This window comes from Vombatus ursinus, unplaced genomic scaffold, assembly GCF_900497805.2.
Source record: "Vombatus ursinus unplaced genomic scaffold, bare-nosed wombat genome assembly UNPS02011014.1, whole genome shotgun sequence".
NCBI classification, from domain to species: domain Eukaryota; kingdom Metazoa; phylum Chordata; class Mammalia; order Diprotodontia; family Vombatidae; genus Vombatus; species Vombatus ursinus.
The window spans coordinates 1,421,054-1,444,569 of NW_020950792.1; the positions used below are offsets into that span (position 1 = coordinate 1,421,054).

Sequence of the window (23,516 nt, forward strand, 5' to 3'; positions counted from 1 at the left end):
ATCCCATAATAAAACTTATTAATTAATGTTTGTTATTATTTTTTGTCTTCCTTTTTTCCCTTCCCTATAGAACTATTCCTAGGATAATCAATTAATTGAGATGATCTAATAATGCCATATTATCCCATAAAAGGCATTTATGTTCTTCACTATCTGACCCCAATTTCTTCTTCAACTTTATTTCTTTGCAGCCAAGCTGGCTTTCTTACTGTTCTTACTGTTCTTCATAAATAACCTTTTATTTCTCTTCACACCTTGAACTGGTTGTCCCATATGTCTGGAATGTACTCACTCCTTACCTTGGCCTCTAAGAATTCTTAGTTTCTTTCAACACTCAGTTCAAATGTCACTTTCTTTATTAAGCCTTTCTTAATTCCCCCAGTTACTAATGCTTTCTTCTTTCTCCAAATTTCCTTGTATATGATATATATTTTTGTATGTCTATCTCCCCTGTAAGCTATAAGCTCCTTGAAGGCAGGGATTATTTTAGTTTTGTCTTTGTATTCTCAGCATTTACCACAGTGCCTTGTGCTTAATAGATACTTAACAAATGCTTGGGTTTGCTTTATTGATTGCTGAAGCATTTATAATCACCTATAACTTCTTTGCATCACAGTATTGGTAATTAACTTCATGAACAAAATTATCCTTAAATTTGGGATTTTACACACACACACACACACACACACAAATTTGTATTACTAAGTTATCAATTCACTAAAAGTGATGGAGCTCTATCAAATTGTCCCACAGAATGACTCTTCTGGTATTCTCTAAAAAAAAAAAAAGTGAAACCTTTCAGGGCCGCTTAGGAGATTAAATTAGATAATATAAATAATATACTTTGTAACTGGAAAGTAAATATATTAACTTATACTATTATTATTCTGATACTCCCTGCCAGAAAACTAATCAGTACATGAAAACTGTAGAAATAGGATCAAACTTATCCTTTACATCCTGTAAGATAGGAAGACAAAAGGGTAGGAAGTGATGGCTTTGCTTTCTTCCCTTAGCCTTTTTTTCCTATCCAGTTTCATTTGCAACCAACTAAACTCAACACTGCTTTTCTATTACTAATAAAATATAATAACAAAATTAAAATTAAATAATAAAATAAAATAAAAATGTAAAAGTTTTTTTTTCCATTTTTGTTATCTTCTCCTGCTTAGGATGCTATGAGAACCAATCCCTAAATGAGAGAATCAATGTGATAATTATGTTTCCTCCAATATAGATTTCTTCTGTATACCTGTTCTAGTAAAACCACTTTTCTTTTTTTTTCTTCAGTACCATTTCTGCTTTTCAGGAAGCACATCTGGAAGTGTGATGTTAGATTACAAATATGTTAACTCCCTTGTCTTTAGTTTTGAAAAGAGTTTATTATAAAAATCTTTGCAGATCTTTTCCATCTTTGCTTTTCTGTTATCTTCCTTCCAGTTTCATCCTTAAATGCCCTTAGTATGACTTTTCATAATTTAATCTCTCACCACGCTTATTTTAAACTGTCTTTTCCTTCCACTGATTCTTGCTCCTTCATGAAGTGATATTGTGCTTAACTTGTTACCATCCTTAATCATAAGATTTTACAAATGATTTTATACTCTAAAGTACTGTTGCTGTTGCTGACACTTTTCTCTATTTGACAGGTAGATCAAGTATTTGCTGACAGAATTACTTTTTAGGCATTTCTGGCCTCATTATGGTATTTGATTTATTTTGATTAAATTTCTCTCTGATATAATCAGTTTTGATGCCCCTTACTCCATCCATTTCCCGTTGTTTTGACCATCAATAATTTATTTAAATAGTACAGATTGCAGTTGCTTTTGTTTCACAGTTACATTTCTTTTCTAATTTTCATTCTTATAGCTTCATATTAATTTTAACTTTGTCCAGGAAAAACAATGGTCTGACTATATTACTGTTATACATTAACTTAGTTAGTGGCACTTTAAATGTGAAATACTTTTTCAGTTACTAACAGGTGGTCATACTACTGAAGGAACTGAATCTTGTCAGTTTTGACATTTTTGCCATAAACATAATCAGAAGACAGAAGGATGCTGTGGCTAAATAGAAAGATGGCTTACAGTTTCTTCTTGAAAAGGCAAATAAAGGAGTTAACAGAGTTGGCTTCATTGTGTGTCCAAAAGCAACAAGAAACATCATTTTATGTTTATCAATATGATCAATGATTACAGTGTTCATGTTAATTACTCACAAAACAAAAAAACCTTTGATTTGCAGCAGCTTATATATTAACATCAGCTGCAGAAGGTGAAGAGGTAGAGAAATTCTACAAACTCAGTTAAGACCCCCCAAATTAAATCAATGTGGGCTTTGATGCTTGCTAACTTTAATACACAGCATAGAAAAGGATAGTGAAAAATAAAATGGAAAACATCCTTCAGTAATAAGGAATGTGAGCCCCAAAGATTTATAAGCTACATAGAAGTCTGACACACATATGAAGAATGTTTTCTTTGAGAAACATTGACAAATGTGAAGATTTCAATACACAAAAAAAAGAAAACAGAAAAAGAGGATTGTATGTGAAATTCTGAATTGCATAGGTTTTTTTAAAGGAAATATTAAGTTTAACACAATAGTAACAAAACTCTACTTTTTTGTATCACCATCTGAACTTTCTTCTTTCTTCTATGTATGTTTAAATGTTTCCTTGACTCTCTTTTATTTCTTTTTATTTTTTACATCACTACCCTTTGACCCAGTAATTGCATTGCTGAGTCTATGCTATAGAAAGATAAATGAAAGAAAGAGGGAAAAGACCCATATATAGGAAAATATTTATTGTAGCCTTTTTGTAGTAAAAAACCAAAAACAAAGTTGGTACCTATTAATTAAGGAATTACTGAACAAATTAGTGGTATATGAATATAATGGAATAATATTATTATGCTATAAGAGATTATGAAAAAACATATTCAGAAAAAATTATGAATACTTCTATGAATAGATGCAGAGAAAAACAGACAGAACCAGGACAATTTATACAATGACCATAACATTATAATGGGGGAAATAGTTTTGAAAGACTTAAAAACTAATGATCAATGCAGTGACCAACTAGAACACCAGAAAAACTGATATTAAGTCATACATCCTACCTCTTGACAGAGAGATGATGCACCAGAGATTGCATTTTCAAACAGCTTGTGCATTCACTTATTTTAATGGAATACATGTGTTTGTTACAAGAAAAGTTTGTGGGGGAGGCAGGCTGGAGAGAGAGAGAGAAAGAGAATGTTGGTTATGAAGCAAAAAGAAAAGAAAAAGAAAAGAACATCAAGGAAATCTTTTTTTAAAAATAGACCAAAAAAGAGCAGAAGGCTATTCAGAATGGGACACAAGCAGGATGTATGACTGTATGAAATTTAACATGTCATTTTTAAAAGCAAGCTACATGTAATTCACAGCTTCACATGCAGTCTAACTTTTTTGTTGTTTCTATATAGCATTGTTGATATTTTTCAAATTTATAGGAAAAATGTTAAACCACTTGAATATATAAATATATATTGCTATACATAATACATATAAAAAATTTGTTACCAAATATTGTCATTTCTACCTTAAATAGCTTTTCTAACCATTCCTTTTTCTCTACTCACACAGCCACCACCCTAATTCATGGTCTTATCACCTCTGGCCTGAACTGTTGCAATATTCTGCTAATTGATCTCCTGCCTCAAATCTCTTCCTTCTCTAATTCATCCTACACACATCTGCCAAAGTGATTTTCCTAAAGTGCGGGTCTGTCCACATTACTTTCCTATTCAATTAAACTCTAGAGCCTCCCAAGATGGAGTATAAATTCCCCTCTTTAACTGTTAAAACTCTTTACAACGTAGCCACCATTTAATACCTCTTACTCCCCCTCCTACTCTCTGCAGTCCTGCCAAAGTGGCCATCTTGCTCTTCTTCACCTATAACACTCCATCTCCAATTTCTCTGCCTTCACACTATCCCGCATCCCTGGAATGCACTCCCACTTCATCTTTGACTCTTTGAATCTTTTGTGTCCTTCAGAATTCTACTGAAGTGACACTCTGTAACAGAAACGTCACTTTTCTTCAGCTACTAGTGCCCTCTTTCACACACAAAAAAAAATTACTCTATGTTTATATTGTGTGTACTTATTCATGTGTACAGGCTTCTCCTTATAAAATGTAACCTCTTTGAGGGCAGGAATTATTTTATTTTTGTCTTTGTATCCTATCCATAGTAGGTAGTTAATAGATGCTCATTCATTAATGGATATTAGTTTAGATGGGTTTGTTATTTATGATTAAGTACATAATAAATTAATTTTCAAATTATATCTTTTTCATCTTTAGCATCATTACTGGCCTTCCTACTTACCATATGTGGAAGACTCTTCTTTGGCCGAAGTTGTTTGACCAGCTGGATAGAATATTTGCAGGTCAATCAACTAAGCATTTGTTAAGCCAAGTAATATAATTGTACTAAAAAGTAGTTGCTTCAGTTATCTCTGCCATCCTAATGATTCCCTCACGGGTAGCTAATTGGTGTAGTAGATAAAGCACCAGGCCTGGAATCAGGAAGACTCATCTTTCTGAGTTCAAATCCAGCACCAGATATTGGCTGTGAGACCCTGGGCAAGCTACTTAACCCTGTTTGCCTCAGTTTCTTCATCTGTAAAAAGAGCTGGAGAAGGAAATGTCAAAGTATCTTTGGATAACAATAATAATAATAATAATAATAATGATAATAATAATAATAATAATGAAATGGTGAAATATCCAGTAAATCTGCCAAGAAAACCCCAAATGGGGTGGTGAAGAGTCAGGCACAACTGAAAAATGGCTGAACCTAAATGACTTATTCATCTTGACCTTGCAGAAGAATATTATTATTTTATTTGATAGACCAGTAAAATAACCTAAAAAGAGCATTTTAGTGGCATTTTAGTTTTATTCAGTCAATCTCTATACTTTCAGCCCTTATTAGATAATCTCATTTTTCTTTTTAGTTATATCTTCATTCCATTAGAATGATAATGGAGTGATTCTTTCTTCATTTTTGGAAAAGTATCCCAGTAGAAGATTCCAGGAGAACTGGAGCTCTTAAGGGCAGGAAATTTTTTGTTGTCTTTGTATTCCCAGGGCCCACCACAGTACCTTGTAGGAACTTAATAAGAGTTTGTGGGGCAGCTAGGTGGCGCAGTGGATAGAGCACTGGCCCTGCAGTCAGGAGGACCTGAGTTCAAATCTGGCCTCAGACCAAACACTTAACACTGTGTGGCCCTGGGCAAGTCACTTAACCCCAATTGCCTAAAAATAAAAAAATAAAAAAATAAAGAATTTAAAAAATAAAAAATAAATGTTGTTAAATAATATCCATAGCCACTCTTCTTCCAACAGAAAATAAGTTATTCTATGTAGATACCTATATTACTTCAGTCTCAAAATTCTGTCTGGCTGCCAACATGATCACAGGTTCATCATTATGATTTGTCCTCAAAGTTATTCAACTGATTGCAAAATGAATCATTATAAGAAGAGTTTAGGATCTCAGAACACAGAACTTCTAGCTAAATATTAGCTAAATTTAAGTCTTACAACTTCCCAATGGTTAATAATAAATATTTATTTACAATTTTAATAATTTTTCACTCTTAGAGGTATGCCCTTCTTATTTCAGGATGAAGTATTTTAGAGTTAGTCCTATAGCATACATCTTGGAAATTTATCTTACAAGGAAAATAGCTAATTTTCTTCTTTTTCTTGCATTTCAAGTTTCACAGGAGGACTGCAAGCAGAAACAAAGGAAAAGAAAACTGATTTTCTAAACATTTTTTCAGTTGCTTCAGGCCATTTATATGAACGTTTCTTGAGGTGAGTTAATTTTTATCATTTCAATGAAATTTAATAAATATGTAAATTTTTTAAATAGCCTGAGATATGAATTCTTAAAGACTAAAAAAAAATGGCCTACTTTGTAACAGAAACTGACTATTATTTTTAAAAGGAAAGAAAAAAATCATCTTTTTGAGGTGAGAAATAGACTTTTTTAACACCTTCAAAAGCAATCACATAATGCCTCAAAATATATGAATTAGTATTATTAATAATACCCCAATGGGCTTTAATAATAGTAATAGGTAAAAATTATAAAAATGTTTAAGATTGACAAAGCACTTCATATTATTAATCCAGTATGTACTATTATTAGCTCCATTTTATAACTGAGGTAACTGAGGCTCAGAAATGTTAATAGTTGTATATTCAAGATTACACAGATAGCAAATATCTAAGTAGAAGTATAATCCAGTTCTCCCAGGCTCCAAGTCTAGTACTCTATGTACCATACTACTCTGACTCTTTATTCCAGACATATCTTCCCATTGTAAATACCAGGATAGACATCTTTCAGAGAAATAAAATTACCCAAAGACTTCATTGGTAGAAATAGCTTATGTAGATGGTTCAATATTTTAAGACTTAGTATTAATCATAATATTCTGATAGTGCTGAAATTTGAATTTAGTTCAACTTAAGAGTTGTGGCTTCTGATTTGATTCTTAATGTGTTTATTTGAAACAAAACTACTATTAGTTATATGTATGTGTATGTATGTGTGTGTGTGTGTGTGTGTGTGTGTGTATATATATATGAATACATATTACCCAACTAATGGTCAATCATGACTTCCAAGGAAGAATTTTAGTCTGTTAGTGACCTTTGTCACTGAAGAGTTTATAATGAATACAACTAACACACCTAAAAACTAGAAAAAAAAGCTCAAAAATTCTCAAGACAGTTATGTTGACCTTCAGTTGCTTTTTCTTGTAACTTGGGTTTAACCCAATTTTCTCTTACAGAATTATGATGCTTTCTGTGTTACGCCACACAGAGACTCCTGTTAAATTCTGGTTTCTGAAAAATTATCTCTCTCCAACATTTAAAGTAAGTGTTCTGGTTCTGATAGAAAACTTCAAGACAATGTGGAATAAGAATGCTGAAATGTTAGGTCATTGCTATTATAAATTTAATTCATGATTCTATTTTCAAAAGTGAATATTTATTCCATTGAGAATCAGTTTTTAGATCTCAATACTTCCTTAGCATAAAAATTCTTGTTTGAAACATTTGCCATGTGGTGTTTATTTACAATGCACATTGAGATAAAAAGAAATATAAAGAATAAGGGCAGCAGAAGACAGGTTATTTTTAAATAACATAGGCAGTATAAGAGGAATCTTTGCATGATATAAGGAATACTGTGTAATGATCAATAACTGGGTAAGGTAAAGCCAGGAAAACTATTGGATTGGGGAGATAATTTTACACAGACACAGTTAGTAATTGTAATTCTGGGTAATTTTTCAGGATTTAGTCTTGTACTAATAAGAGGCAGAAACATTAGTAGTCTTGGTACTTATACACCACAGCCAGGTGCTTATCTCCCGCACTTCTCCTTTGGCCTGAGTGCATCCTGCATTTTGCTGTTCACATAGTAACTAAATTCAATTCAATATTTATTAATATTCAATAAAAATCTACTATATTTAAGTCATTGTGCTCAGTAAACAGACAAAAAAGGAGCATTTCATGACCTCAAGGAGACTACATTCCATCAGAAGAATAGAACATGCACGTATATAAGTAAAACATAATATGAAGAGGAGGAAAGCACTGAAAACTCAGAGGACCAGGAAAGATTTTCCATAAAAGGTGGCCTCAGAGTTGAGCCATGAAGAAAATTAAGAATTCTAAGAGATAATAATAAATTGAAGGTTTTTGGTCAGCCAGTGCAAAGTACAAGATGAAAGATGGAACACAAATTCAGGGAACAGCTATCTAGTAAGTTACTTTGACTGAAATGAGTATGAAAGGGAACTAAATGAAAGAAAAAACTAGAAATACAAGCCAAAACCAGATTGTAGAAGGCCTTAAATACCAATATGTAAAGTTTGTATTTTATTCTAGATACAGTAGAGAGCCATTAAAGATATTTGACTAGGGTATCACATGATTAGACCTTTGTTTTGAGAATATTAACTTAGCTTTTGTGTAAAGAATCCTCTGCTTTGGTCCTTCATTGTGATGAAAATAACCCTGGGTTCTCAAAGGCTACACCCCTGGAGTACAAGATCTAACAAGTTATATTTCCTGGAAAGGCTTCAGGTATAATCCCAGATCAGCCTAGCTAGGTATTTAAAGGCTTATTACCAGTAGATTAGCCACCTGCTGATGATTTTTTTTGTTTTTACCATGGGAACCTATGAACAAAGGACAATGTAGAATTTTTATTTTTATGGCCGTCTTCCACTTCTACCATGGCAGAAACTGGGGCAAAAGTGCTAAATGCCACGTAGTTTTTAGATCATTTATAAACGTTAATTGAGCTTGTAGTAGATAGGAAATTGCTGTTTGCCATTGTAAGAGACATTTCCTTTTATTAAATTTTAGTGTATTACAAAGTATAATAATGGCGATTTTTAAAAATATATTGTTTGATGTTGTAGTTAAATGATAGGACTGCACTATGGAGTCACTCATACAAAGTAGTCCTAATGTCCATGAAACATAAGCAGTGACAGACAGTTTACTCTTTTCCTTTGTCCTGACCCATTCTGACCCTGTGTCAATCAATTAAATGATCACAGCTCCTGACTGGATGGAATTCCTGTCCAAGTGTGGCAAATGAGAGCCACGCCTATCCCTGGCATCTCCAGCTGCCAACTCAGACCCTCACCTGATATCCAATAAGGAACCTACCCCTTACCCAAGTCTGGTACCAAAAAGTAACCTGGTGAATTTCCCCACCAAATCTGGATCTACTTAGGAATGCCCCCTCCTACGTCTAACATTGAATATCTGTTCTCAACCAAGCCCATTTTTAAGTCTATTTTTAAGGTATAAAACTTCCCTGCTTAGACCCCTACTCTAAGCATGTACTCTCACTGAGAGCTTTACCACTGTGTACTTCTCCCTTCCTCTCTGAATTAGGTAAGGGGGTTTTTTGTATGTTTTTGGATTTTTTTTTGTTTTGTTTTGTTTTTGGTTTTTTTTTTTGCATCTCTGGGACCAAACCTCTATCTGTCTTGCTTTGCCAAAGTGTGTGTTTTTTGTATGCTTTTTTTTTTTTTGCTTGCTTGCTAGGTGCACCACATAATAAAGTTCATGTTTGTACTAGCTTCCTGAGTACCAATTTTCTGTGTATCCCCAAGCCTGGCTCTTTAACCTAAGCATTGAGGCAAAAGAAAACACAGAGCATATATTTAACACAGTGAATTAAAACTACAAGTGGTGTCTACTTTAAATCTTGTGCACTTAACATTTTTTAATAAATGCCCCCAACTCACCCCAATAACAGTCCTACCCCATTAACGCAGTGCATTCAAATACTTTTTTTTAGTAGCAAGATGATGCAGTGTATTTTCACTACTCATCTCTGGCAGTGTGATTCTGTGCCTAAGTTTTAAATTAGAACAACACTACTTCACAGCAATAAATTATATTGAAATAAATGTATATCATTCATACAACATATTTCTCTGGTAAGGTTTTATATTCAAATTATATCAGAGCTGATTCAATTTTATAATGTATATCATCATAAATATCTTTTGCACTTTTTCTTTTTATTATTAATCTGTCCTTTACAGTGAGCAAATTTAAAAAAAAACTGGAAAAACAAAGCCCTGAATACATAGCTGCATAGTCTGACAAAACAGATGCCCACATTGGCCATTTCTGAAAATGTATGTTTTTCTGCATTTTAAATTCATAACTTTTCTGTCAGGAAGTACTCTTTTTTTTGGACTTGTGGCTTATCAATGCATTGATCTAAATTTTAAAGTATTTCAAAGTTGTTTTTCTCTATAATGTTATCATTATGTAAATTGTATTCCTCATTCTGGTCACTTTGCTCTGAATTAGTTCAAAGTGGTCTTCCTAGTTTCCTCTGAAACAATCCATTTCATCTTTCTTATAGCACAATAATGTTACATTAGATTCATATACCACAGTTTGTTTAGCTCTTCCCCAATGAGAGGATACTCCCTTTATTTCCAGTTTTTGGCATCCATTAAAAAAGAGCTGCCATAAATATTTTTGTACATATAGATCATTTTCTTCTTTTTTTTATTTATTTAGGCTATAGGCCTAGCAATGATATAACTGGGTGAAAGAGTATACACATTTTAGTAACTTCTGTGATATAGTTCCAAATTCCAGAATAGTTGGACCAATTCACAGCTCCACCAACAGTGCATTAGTGTACCTGTTTTTGTCAACTTCATCTTTTCCCATTTTTGTTAGTCTGGTGAGTATGCAATGGAAACTCAAACTTGCTTTACATTTCCTTAATAGAGAATCAGAGCCTTTTTAAAATATGGTCTTCCCTGGAAAACTGCCTGCTACAATCCTTTAATCATTTATCTAATGGAGAATGCCTTTTTAATATTATAAAATTGAATCAGCTGTGATATAATTTGAATATAAAACCTTACCAGAGAAATATGTTATAAAGATTTTCCGGTTACTTATTTCCCTTCCCAGTTTTTACATTAGATTTGTTTGTGCAAAGACTTTAATTTTATTATTTAAATTTTAATTTATATGCTCAAAAGTGTTAATTTTGCCTCGTGCAATGCTCTCTAATGCTTGTTTAGTAGTGAACTCTTCTTCCTTGATCCTCTAATATGTTTATGATGTGATCTTTTGTATCTAGGTCATGGAACTTATCTTGATGTAGTATGGGAGGTGTTGGTCTAAATCTGATTTCTTCCAGACTTCTGTCCAATTTTCTCAGCAGAGAAATTATGACACATAAGCAATGACATACAGTTTACCCTTTTCCTCTGTCCTGACCCATTCTGATCCTGTGTCAATCAATTAAATGATCACAGCAACTAATTGGATATGGGGATCAGGGAGTAAATAAAGAATAGAGACTTAAAAGATAACTTCTAGATTACAAACTAGGATGACTAAAATAATGGTGATGTCCTCAACTGAAATAGGAAGGATATGAGAAGGGATAGATTTAGCAGAAATAATGAATTTAATGTCAAGGACATCATTAGTATAGGTATAGGAAGAGAGATTATCATTTGTAAAAATCTACAACAGACAATATCATTAAGTTATATAGTTGATTAAAGCATTCAGAAAATATAAGATGCCATTGTACTTATTTGTTAACTGTATAAAAAGCGTTTGATTCAGTAGAGCAAAATGCCATCTTAAAGGCTCCTCTCCAACAAGGTGTCTCCCATGCATATGTATGTTAATATTATATAAGACTCTTTGAAAGATGCTACAACATAGGTAAATTGGTTTGAAGACTATTAATATAAAGAGAGTCATTACTAGGAGACACATACTTGCCAAGGGTGTCATAGACAACGTCCAGCAGAGAGTCCTACTTGTAGATGAACTTGTACTGATTCTTTTAAGCCTGGAACTTTGCAAACCTCCCTAAACAAGGTCTATTATTACCCAAGGTATAAGAAAAGGATGCTTGTTGTCCAAACCACAGGCCATAAAGGTGGTCTATCAGTATGTTTATCTTGGGGAGACAATACAGAAGGAATGCATCCAGAATTGGATAGGGGTAGAGTAAGCTAGATTGCATTTGGAAAATTAATGATCCTGAGCTTCTCCCCTGAAAGAAAAACCTACCTTCTTATGTCATTCTTTTACTGGAAATGCTAAATGACTATGAATCATGAACTTCTGTAAAACTGAATTTGTGGGATAATAGAGAGGCACTTGATTTCTTCCCTTAAAAATAGTGGCAGTGCTTTTCTTCTGCCTATAGGAATGATTAGGCTATAGTGAAGAATTGTGAAGGAGACAGAGTATAAATTATATCAGAAAGATGTAATGCCCAGAAGATAAGTTAGTCTGATTGTATATAGAGAATAAGAAATGATCATTTGGCAGACTTTGTACTATACTGGATTCCTGGAATATCAAGAAATCTAGAACCATGGTAGACTGCAGCATGACTCCAAGGAGGCCATGGCATGATTTCAGGAGCTGAGTGATCAACCAAGTAGAAAGTGGAAAGATGGTTTGCATGCATTGGTGTGCTAGAAACAGCCTGTACAGGCTCATAAGAGCCAATTGTTAAATGTTCACTGAGAGAATTTACACCTCAGAATTTGACAAATGCTACAAATCAGATCTTGATTTATTGTTTTGTTGATTGTTTGGACTTAAGAAAATAATGCAGTTACTTTGGAGTTAATGGAATTAATAATACAGATTAAACTTAAAAGCGTGTCGTTTATAATCTTGTTTTTCAGAGAGGCAGTTAATAAACACTTACCCATACACCCTTGGTTGCAATCCACCCTCCACCCAAGAGTCAATTGTGGGGTTTGTCTCTAACACAACCTTTACCTATTCTTCACCCAATATTGTCCAACACTCGGTTCCCCATTTTGTTGCTGCTGGGCAAACTTCCTTGGTATTGGCATTTTAGGACAGTTGTAACCTGAGACCCTGAACCCCGACAGGAGCAGCTGCATAGATGCCACTGAAAAGATCCTATGTACTTCCCCCCATGTCTAACCCCTTCCCTCCAGATCAACTCATGGCTGTAAAAGACACTCGTCAGAAGTCAGGCTCCATACTCTGGGTCATTTTGTTTTGTCTGGGATATTGGATAAACATGTATGGATGGGTTTATTTATTTATTTATTATACATTATTCCCTTGCCTATATTCTATGGTCCAGTCAAACTGGCTATCTCACTATTTTTCATACCTATAGGGAAAAAATGTCCAAACATGAACAGGCAATTAAGATATAATACCATGTATTAAATAGAACTAGAAAGTATCTTTTACAATGACTATTACGTTGTCATTAGCTAACTTTGGATTAGATAACTTTGGATTTTGGGGAGGTATCAGGTTGAACAAATATTATTAAATTATATCCTTTTGAAAAAATATTAGGTATAAATAAATGATTGGCACAAAAGTGTTAGGATATAATTTCATTACTGATTATAATACTGGATTTATATTGAAAACTTGTCAAAGATAATTTACTTTTTCTTGATTTTGAATTATGTATGGTGAATATCAACTTACAGAGAAACATGATTCCTGCTGAAAAGGTGCTATGTTCCCTAACTGTATGATGTATCATTTAGTTGTTATATTATGTATCTTTCATTTTTTTAAACCACAAAAAAAGCAAATAATTATCCTGTGTGGCTAGCTACATTGATCAAATTAACTGAATAATTAATTGCTAACAAGTGTTATTTACAAATCTTCCCTAGGATATAGACTTTTTTTAAAGGAAATAATGAAGTTGTTTAATAATATAGTTTTCACTAAAATATTATTATTAATATTTAGTGAGAGATTTAAAAAGGCTTTTGTATCACTAACAAATCAAATTAAAATATTGCTTATCTCATCTTTATCTTACCCTTTTTTAATTCGTGTTTTTGGTACATGTTTAATAATGACCATAATATATAAATATCATAGCTCATTCTATAATTAATAAATTAGTATATATTGCAATTTTAAGCTATTAAAGCTTACACTTTTGTGACAGCCCGTATTGGGATAGATGTTCAAATTTCGTTTTGCTGGTAGGATCCACTGATCCAGAGGAAAGAACCTAAAATGTTGGGTGGATCTCTATGGAAGATTTTTGGGAGGTTATAGAAAAGAATCTAAATGTTCCACTGGCATGGCCTTTACAAATTTTCTATCACCTCCACATAATGCTCAGACTACAGAGTAAGATTTAGCGGGAGTAATTTGTTAATAGTTTAAATTATTTTCATTATTGTGGAGTTTTTTTTTTAGCCAACCACTCCATGATAGCATGGAGATATATTTTAAATACAACAATAGAGGAAAGAATTTATGATTTTGTTAGGTCAGGATTCCTAATGGGGGAACACTCTCCGGTAATGCAGAACATAATTCTTGCAATACATATGAGATTTTGTATTTACATAGTAGGGAACTACCTAAGGAAAGGAGAAATTAAGGCCACATGGCTGAAATATCAGAGGTGGAATTTAAACCTAACTTTCCTGATCCAAATCTAGCACTCTATACATTATGCCATGCTGCTTCCCATATAATATGTTGTACAGTCTACTTAAAGTTTCTTTATTAAGTCCTTTATTATGGCATTGATTGCCCAAAAAAATGGGCAAAAGTCTGTATTCAACTGCATTATCAAAAATAATGCAAATAACATTTTGTATCTCATATACTTTTACAAGCTACTATATTTATTTATATAAATGTTCCTTGGTTACCTACTAGATTGTAAACTCCTTGAGGACAAGGCCTGTGTTATTTTCTTTTCCTGACATCTAGTATGGTGCCTTTCATTATAGTGGGTGATTAATCAATATTCATGAATACTCTTTTTGCTGATATGATTTTCCCTCCCTTTTTATTTCCCTACTCCTGTTCAGTTTTGAAGTGGTCTCCATAATTTCCCCAAACCCTTCACTTTTTTTCTTCTACTTTGAGAGAGAAACCATTGCTAGTAATGGAAGTTCCTCAGGAACTTTGTCATTATTAATCACTTTCATAGCTAAAGGCAAAGATGTTCTTTAGTCATCTTTCAAATACACCCAAATGTACTTTGGTCTCACTAGAGCAGAAAGAGATTAAATTAAAATGAAATAGCCAGTAATTGCCTGCTGGCTTCAGAAGAGAGAGCAAAGTAGCAGCTTCTCTGATCTTACTTGCTCACTTCACTCATTCTCTTCTTCTTTCCTTCTTATGACCATCCCCCAAGAACCCAGGCTTTTTTACAAAGCATGACTAGAGAAATTTAGTAACTACTCTTGGGCTGTCCCAGGAAGAAGACACCTTCAACATAATCGGGAAATACTAGAGTTATGTGATGAAGAAATGTGTGCTAGAAAATACAGCAAAATTGTTATGGTTATTTCAAAATGTGGTGTGTACTCTATATAGTTGGACTGCATGTTTAAATATTTTATATTTCTTATGAATAGGAATAATTTTGTGAGAAATAATATATAGACATGGAGCATAATTTTGTTGTTGTTAAATCCTTTCAGTGGTGTCTGATGCTTCATGACCCCATTTGGGGTTTTCTTGACAAAGATACTGGAGTGGTTTACCATTTCCTTCTCCAGCTCATTTTACAGATGAGGAAACTGAGGCAAACAAGATTAAGTGACTTGGCCAGGGTCATACAGCTAATAAGTGTCTGAGGCCAGATTTGAACTCATGAAGATGAGTCTTCCTGACTCCAGGTCTTGTGTTTTACCCACTTCAACATCTTGCTGCCCAGTGGAGCATAATAAATTGTAATAATTCAAAGATTCCTTATTTTAAACCTACATACCTAGTTAATGAGAAGTTTTTATCATTGAGACAAAATTAATTATTATACTTACTGAATTTTTGTTTGTAGGAAATGATTCCTCACATGGCTAAGGAATATGGATTCCAGTATGAACTAGTCCAATATAGATGGCCCCGTTGGCTTCATCGACAAACTGAAAAGCAAAGAATCATTTGGGGTTACAAGATTCTTTTCCTTGATGTTCTTTTTCCACTGGTTGTGGACAAAATAATTTTTGTTGATGCTGATCAGGTAAGAAATGCAGTTAACAAATACATTTGTGAAGCACTGGAGATTTTGGAAAAATTTCATCTAAATAAGGATCTGAGTTTATGATGTTTCATGTTATTGCTTACCATCCTTCTAGCCATCGTGTCTTCATTTATTTCTGTCCAGTAGCACTAGTGTTACGTGACTAAAAGAGTCAACAGCACATCACCACAACAGCTAGTTCTTTATTCATGAAACCAGCAAATGATCATCATGCCATCCCCAATTCCAGCCAAGTTTAATGTTTTAAAGATTGCTAAATTGTCTTGATTTCTTCCCTTAAAAATAGTGGCAATGCTTTTCTTCTGTCTGTAAATATTAGTACAGTATATATGTACAGAGCACACTGAAACCTTTATATTGAAGGTACTATGTAAATAGAATTATGTTATAATTAAATACATACATGAAATGAGAGTATGAACATTATTCTTTTCCCCCAATATATTTTTATTTATTTCATTAAATATTTTACAATATATACAAAAAATTTTAACATTCATTTTAAAAACTTTGAATTCCAAATTATTTTCCTCCCTCCTTCCCTCCCTCTCCTACCCCTTCTTGAAAAGGCAAGCATTTGATATAGATTATAAATGCAAAGTCATGCAAAGCTAATTTCCATATTAAGAATTATGTAAAACACATACCAAAAAAACAAACAAACAACAAGAAAAAAATAAAGAAACTTAGAAAAGTGTGCTTCAATCTGCATTCAGACTCTGTCAGTTCTTTTTCTGGAGGTGGATAGCATTTTTCATCATTAAGTCCTTCAGAATTGTTTTGGATCATTGTATTGATTGGAATAGCTGTCATAGTAGATATAAAATAGCTTCATAGTTGATTATCATGTAATATTGCTGTTACTGTGTTTAATGTTCTCTGTTTATGAAGTCCTGCTCATTTCACTTGGTATTCCCAGGTTTTTCTGAAAGCATCCTGCTCTCCATTTCTTATAGCACAATAATATTCCATCAAAATCATATGCCACAACTTCTTCAGTCATTCCCCAATTGAGTCATCATTCCCCAATTCAGTCATCCCCTCAATTTCAAATTTTTTACAACTACAAAAAGAGCTGCTGTAAATATTTTTGTACATATAGGTCCTTTCCCTTTTTCTTTGATCTCTTTGCGATACAGATCTAGTAGTTGTATTGCAAGGTCAAAGGGTATGCACAGTTTTCTAGCCTTTTGAGCAGAGTTCCACATCACTTTCTAAAATGGCTGGACCAGTTCACATTAGTGTCCCAATTTTTCCATATCCCCTCCAACATTTGTCATTTTCTTTTTCTGTCATATTAAACAATCTGGTAGGTATGAGGTAGTACCTTGGAGTTGTTTTAATTTGCAGCTCTCTAATCAGTAGTTATTTTAGAATATTTTTTTGTATGTCTATAGATAACTTTCATTTCTTTTCATATCCTTTGACTATTTATCAATTGGGGAATGACTCATATTCTTACCAGTTTGACCCAGTTCTCTATATATTTGAGAAATGAGGGCTTTCTCAGGGAAACTTGATATAAAAAAAATTTTCCTGGCTTTCTGCCTTCCTTCTTATCTTGGCTGTATTGGCTTTGTTTCTGCAACACCTTTTTAACTTAATGTAATCAGAATTATCTATTTTCCATCCCATGATGCTCTTTATCTCATGTTTGGTCATAAATTCTTCCCTTATATCACCCTTTACATCTAAATCACTTACCCATTTTGACCTCATCTTGTCATATGGCATGAAATGTTGATACATTCCTAGTTTCTGGCCAACTGTTTTCCAGTTTTCTGAGCAATTTTTGTCAAATAATGAGTTTTTGTCCCAAAAGCTTGTATCTTTGCTTTTATCGAACAATAGATTAGGTTGTTGTTCAGTCGTTTCTCTTTGTGACCCCATTTGGGGTTTTCTTGGCAAAGATACTAGAGTGGTTTGCCATTTCCTCTTCCAGCTCATTTGACAGATGAGGAAAATAAGGCATACAGGATTAAGTGACTTGCCCAGGGTCACACAACTAGTAAGTGTCTGAGGCCAGATTTCAATTCAGGAAGATGAGTCTTTCTGACTCCAGGCCTGGCACTCTATCCACTGCTTTACCTAAATGTCCTAAACACTACAATACTATGGTAGTTGACTACTGTGTATTGTAGACCTAATCTGTTCCACTGATCCACCACTCTATTTCTTAGCCAGTACCAGATGGTTTTGATGATTACTTTGTAATACAGTTTAAGATCTGCTATCAGTAGGCCACCTTCACATATTTTTCATTGATTCCCTTGATATTCTTGACCTTTTGTTCTTCCAGATGAATTTTGTTTTTAGTTTTTCTAGCTTTATAAAATAATTTTTTTGTAGTTTGGTATGGCACTGAATAGGTAAATGTATTTTATTATAATTGTAATTTTTATTATATTGGCTCATCCTACCCATGAACAATTAATATTTCTCCAGTTGTTTAGATCTGTCTTAATTTGTGTGAATTTGTGTGAAAATAGTTTTGTAATTGTGTTCCTATAGTTCCTGGGTTTGTCTTGGCAGGTAGTCTCCCAAGTATTTTTTATTGTGTACAGTTATTTTAAATGGAATTTCTCTTTTTATCTCTTCCTGCTGGACTCTGTTGTTAATATATAGAAATGCTGATGATTTTGTGGGTTTATTTCATATCATGCAACTCTGCTGAAGTTGTTAATTATTTCTAATAGTTTTTAGTTGATTCTATAGGATTCTGTAAGTATACCATATATCATCTGCAAAGAATGATAGTTTTGTTTCATCATTGCCTATTCTTTCTCCAATTTCTTTTTTTTAATTTTATTACTATACCTAGCATTTCTAGTACAGTATTGAATAATAGTGTTTCTAATGGGCATCCTTGCTTCACCCTTGATCTTACTGAGAAAACTTCTACCTTATCCCCATTTCAAATAATGCTTGCTGATGGTTTTAGATAGACACTGCTTATCATTTTCAAAACTTCCATTGAACTGGTGTTTTTAATAGGAATGAGTGTTGTGTTTTTTCAAAAGCTTTTTATGCATCTTTTGTGATAATCATATGATTTGTGTTGTTTTTGTTATTGATGTGGTCAATCAGGCTAATAGTTTTCCTATTATTGAACCAGAGTAGCATTCCTAGTATAAATCCCACTGGTTATAATCTTTGTGATATATTGCTTTAATCTCCATGCTAGTGTTTTATTTAAAAATTTTTCATCAATGTTTATTAGGGAAATTGGTCTGTAATTTTCTTTCTCTGTTTTTGCTCTTCCTGCTCTTACGAAATTCTTTTGGAAGAAAAAAAAGGTGAAGAATATCAAAGGAATTAATGAAAAAAGATAATGGAAAGAGGTTTAGCAGTACCAGATTTCACCAGTACTAACTGTATTAGAAGGTGGTAATTATCAAAACTATCTGGCACTGGCTAAGAAATAGAAAGGTAGATCAGTGGAACAGAGTAGACATACAATTACACAGTAGTAAATGATTATGGTAACCTTGTGTTTGACAAATGTAAAGATTTAAGCTTTTGGGATAAGAATTCAGTATTTGGCAAAAAAAAAAAAGTTGGAAAAACTAGAAAGCAGTCTGGCAGAAATTGGGTATTGACTAATATCTTACATGATTTACCAAGATAAGGTCAAAGAGGATACATGATCCATATGTACGAGAGATATCATAAGTAAATTAGAACAACACGGAACATGCTACCTATCAGATTTATAGACAGGAGAAGAATTTGTGAATAAACAACAGAGAGCATTGGGAGATGGAAAGTGAATAGTTTTGCTTACATTAAATTTAAAAGGTTTTGCACAAAGAAAACCATCATAGCCAAGATTAAAAGGAAAGCAAAAAGTTGGGAGAAATTTTTATAGACAGTTTCTCAGATAAAGGTCTCATATCTCAAATATATAGAAAACTTTGTTAAATTTATAAGAATATGAGTCATTATCCAGTTGATAAATGGTCAAAGGATATGAATAGGCAGTTTTTCAATGAAGAAATCAAAGCTATATAGTCATATGCAAAAATGAGCTAAATCATTATTGATTAGAGAAATGCAAATTAAAACAACTGAGATATCTCATACCTATCAGATTGACTAAAATGATACAAGGGGAAAGTGACAAAAATGTTGGAGGGGATATCTAACAATTGGGACCCTAATACATTGTTGGTGGAACTGTGAACTGAGCTAACCATTTTGAAGAGCGTTCTGAAGTTATCCCCAATGAATTATAAAACTGTATATACTCTTTGACCCAGCAAAACCACTATTAGGTCTGTGTCCCAAGGTGATCAAAGAAAAAGGAAAAGAACCTATATGTTCTAAAATATTTATAGCAGTTCTCTGTTTGGGGTCAAAGAACTGGAAACTGAGGGGATGCCCATCAATTGGGCATCTAACACACACACACACACACACACACACACACACATGCCTCTCTCTCTGTCTCTGTCTCTGTCTCTGTCTCGTCTCTCTCTCTCTCTCTCTCTCTCTCTCTCTCTCTCTCTCTTTCTCTTTCTCTCTCTCTAATTTGTATCAAATGGTGGCCTTCTCTAGTGCCATATAGGGAGAGAAGAAAGGAGCCAGTTCGGAACTTAAAATGTAACAAATTAAATTGATTTTTTTAAAAACACAGTAGAAAGAAAAATTATGAATTATGAATTCATTTGTTATAGGAACAGAGGTTAGAAATTGCAAAAGAGGGGCAGCTAGGTGTCACAGTAGATAGAGTACCCACCCTGGACTCAGGAGGACCTGAGTTCAAATCTGGCCTCAGACACAAAACACTCACTAGCTATGTGACTCTGGGCAAGTCACTTAGCCCCATTGCCTAACAAAGGAAAAAAAAAATATAAAAGAGTAGATTTAAGTTTAATGTAAGGAAAAATTTCCCAACAATTTGAGCTACCAGAAGGGACTGGAATATTTCTGGAAGTACTGAATTCCCTGTCATGAGAGGTCTTCAAGTAGAGACCAAATGAATACTTAACAGGGATGTTATAGAAAGTATTCTTTTTCAGGCATGGATTAGACTAAATGACATCTGAGGTCCCTTCCGTTTCTGATCTCTTGAAATGTTTTAACTTACTCAAATTATATTTTGGGGATATTTGTCAAAATTGAAGTTACATGATATTGTAAAGATAATTTAGTTCTTTCCTTCGTAGAAGTCTCTAATACAAGATGATTTACAATACAGATTTACAGGGTCAGTATTTTATTATAATCTTTTTTTGTTTTTTTGGTAAGGCAATCGGGGTTAAGTGACTTGCCCAGGGTCACACAGCTAGTAAGTGTCAAGTGTTCTGAGGCCAGATTTGAACTCAGGTCCTCCTGACTCCAAGACTGGAGCTCTGTCCACTGCGCCACCTACCTGCCCCTGTTTATTATAACCTTCAACATATTTTTTAAAAATATATTCTTAATTTTCTAGATTGTGAGAACAGACCTAAAAGAGCTTAGAGATTTTGATCTTGGTGGTGCACCCTATGGTTACACACCATTTTGTGATAGTCGAACTGAAATGGATGGATACCGTTTCTGGAAATCGGGATATTGGGCTTCCCATCTAGGAAGAAGAAAATACCATATCAGGTAAGAAAAATTATAGTTTTTAATCTTTCATCAGTATATAATTTATTCAGATAGTGATTTTTCTGTTGACTAGGAACTTGTAGCAAAAAAATATCCTCTTATATCATTAGCAAATTCCTGCTTTGCTCTATTGTATAAATGTTAGTAAACATGAGGACACTTGAATTTCTAATATCTGGTCTCAGTGGCACTGATGCCTTAAATCTTAGTTCCTCCATTCACAAGAACAGAACTTTACTGGCATTTTTGGCTAATTGTAGTTTCCATGAGTGTATGTACCCCCATTTTATTACCAGGATCATAGATTTAGAGCTAGAAGGGACCTTGGAACCCATCAAGTACACACACACACACACACACACACACACACACACACACACACGCACGCACACACTTTACAGTTGAAGAAACTGAGGCTCAGAGAGGTTGTGAAATGACTTGCCCAAGGTCACCCAGGAAATAAGTAGCTGAGACATGATTTGAACTCATATCTTCTTGACCCAACATTATCCACAGCAGAGAAAATAATAAGGTATCATTTAACCCAGTTGAATTGAAAGGAAAGTTAAGAAAAGACTGTGAGATCCTAGAATTTTTAGGCCCAAGCAAACTCCATACTTATAAATAATAACAATATAGACTAATGAATATTTCTTTTTCAGTGCCTTATATGTTGTGGATCTCAAGAAATTCAGAAAAATTGCAGCTGGAGATAGACTTAGAGGTCAGTACCAGGCTCTTAGTCAGGACCCAAACAGTCTGTCCAACCTAGATCAGGTAAGTATTGGTTTAATAAATCATATCCAAAATTAGTTACATCATATGGCATTTATAATTTGATCGAAATAGTCTGAACAAAACACCACATCATTTCAAGAACACATCCAAAAACTTTTTTAAAAAATAGATGCAATGCAATATAGGGAATACAAAGATATGCTAGGATTCAGGAAGATCAAGATTCAAGCCCCGCGTCTGACACATGCTGTCTCTGTGTCCCAGGAAACTATAAGATGATAAATGACAGAGAAAGTACTAGTCTGCATTGGTAGAAGGCATTTTCATCATTAGAAGTATCATGTGAAATGTCAAGTCTGGTAAAAAACAAATCCAAAAATAAAAAATGGAAAATAACTACAATTATACTTAGATCTGGCTAAGTCTTGATTTAAAAGTTTGTTGTGAAAGTTAACTAAGTGGAACTAGAAAGTTAGAGGGAATGATAGAACAGTGAGGAGTGTCTCCTACCAAGGCCTTCCCTCCTTTAGTCTGACACATTATCTTCACCTTTGATCATGATAATTGGATTTTTTTTAAAGCTTTGCAATAATTTCAGTTTCTCATGGCCTGTGTTTTTTTTAATTTCTTTTTGTATATAAATGTACTTTAGAAATTAAATCTATTTACTAAATCACTGATATGCTAAATATAATATTTTGCATTAAAAAATCTTTTTTTAACATAGTCTGTGAAAAACCAGTGGTAGTAAGCTTATAAAAGTAGTTTTAATACTCAACATACAGTCTAGCATTTTTTTTGATCATGTTATGATATGGCACGATAATGAAATCACTTCCCCTTTTTGTAATATTCAATTATTAAAATTTTAAGAAATAGATTCCTTTCTTATGGAATTATATTTCTCCTTACTGGAACAAAAATATTCGTAAAATTTTTCATTCAACATGAAAATTTCTCAATCCAGCCAAGGCCTTCATTTCCAGGTAACTTCTTCATTAGGTTTCAGTTCCCTTTTAAATAACATGCTCTTAATCCGGAAGGCAGTTAGTTTTTCATCACTCGTCTTGTCTAGATAATAGCCAATGAAAAATCCCATTGGTACCAGAATATGAACCCAGTGGTCACACATGGCCTGAATCAAATTCAACATGATTGCTGCAGGTCAAGATACCGAGTGCCCGAACAAAAACATTTTCTCAAATTCTTGTTACACAACTTAAATATAGCAAAGACAAGTGCAACAATTTGTCTTAAAGTATAAAATTAAGCTTGCTGAAACTGATGGATTTCTTCATGCCACTGCTTTACACAGAATAAGTCCTTTATATTGCACTTTAATATTTATAAACTTTGTCACAAATAAATATGTTAACTCTTACATTGGGAATTTCTAGCTTTTAGTATAAAATTGTTAAGGGAAAAATACTTGAAGGGAAGCAGAATATGTAAAAATTACAGATAAAAAGATGGAACATGAGTATGTCAAAGCATAATTTGAAATAAATTTATAAAGATAAGTGGAGGGCCATATATAA

The 23,516-nt window shown here is 33.4% G+C and overlaps 2 protein-coding genes across 2 annotated transcripts in view; one reads left to right on the top strand and one right to left on the bottom strand.

The window, feature by feature from the left end:
* The window catches only part of UGGT2 (UDP-glucose glycoprotein glucosyltransferase 2), a 212,746-nt gene that overhangs the window by 163,450 nt on the left and 25,780 nt on the right, over window positions 1-23,516 (top strand). Inside the window, exons 32-36 of the mRNA XM_027855699.1 lie at window positions 5,784-5,882; window positions 6,869-6,953; window positions 15,442-15,624; window positions 21,080-21,240; window positions 21,903-22,017. Of these exons, the coding sequence (XP_027711500.1) occupies window positions 5,784-5,882; window positions 6,869-6,953; window positions 15,442-15,624; window positions 21,080-21,240; window positions 21,903-22,017 (643 nt within the window). The remainder of the gene's footprint in view (window positions 1-5,783; window positions 5,883-6,868; window positions 6,954-15,441; window positions 15,625-21,079; window positions 21,241-21,902; window positions 22,018-23,516) is intronic.
* LOC114038446 (NADH dehydrogenase [ubiquinone] 1 beta subcomplex subunit 1-like) lies at window positions 22,955-23,155 on the bottom strand. The gene has a single exon (XM_027855700.1). The coding sequence runs from the start codon at window positions 23,129-23,131 to the stop codon at window positions 22,955-22,957; it is 177 nt and encodes a 58-aa protein (XP_027711501.1). The 5' UTR covers window positions 23,132-23,155.

Excerpts from the sequence above, each read along its gene's own strand:
- LOC114038446 (XM_027855700.1), bottom strand. The coding sequence starts at position 23,131 with ATGTTGAATTTGATTCAGGCCATGTGTGACCACTGGGTTCATATTCTG.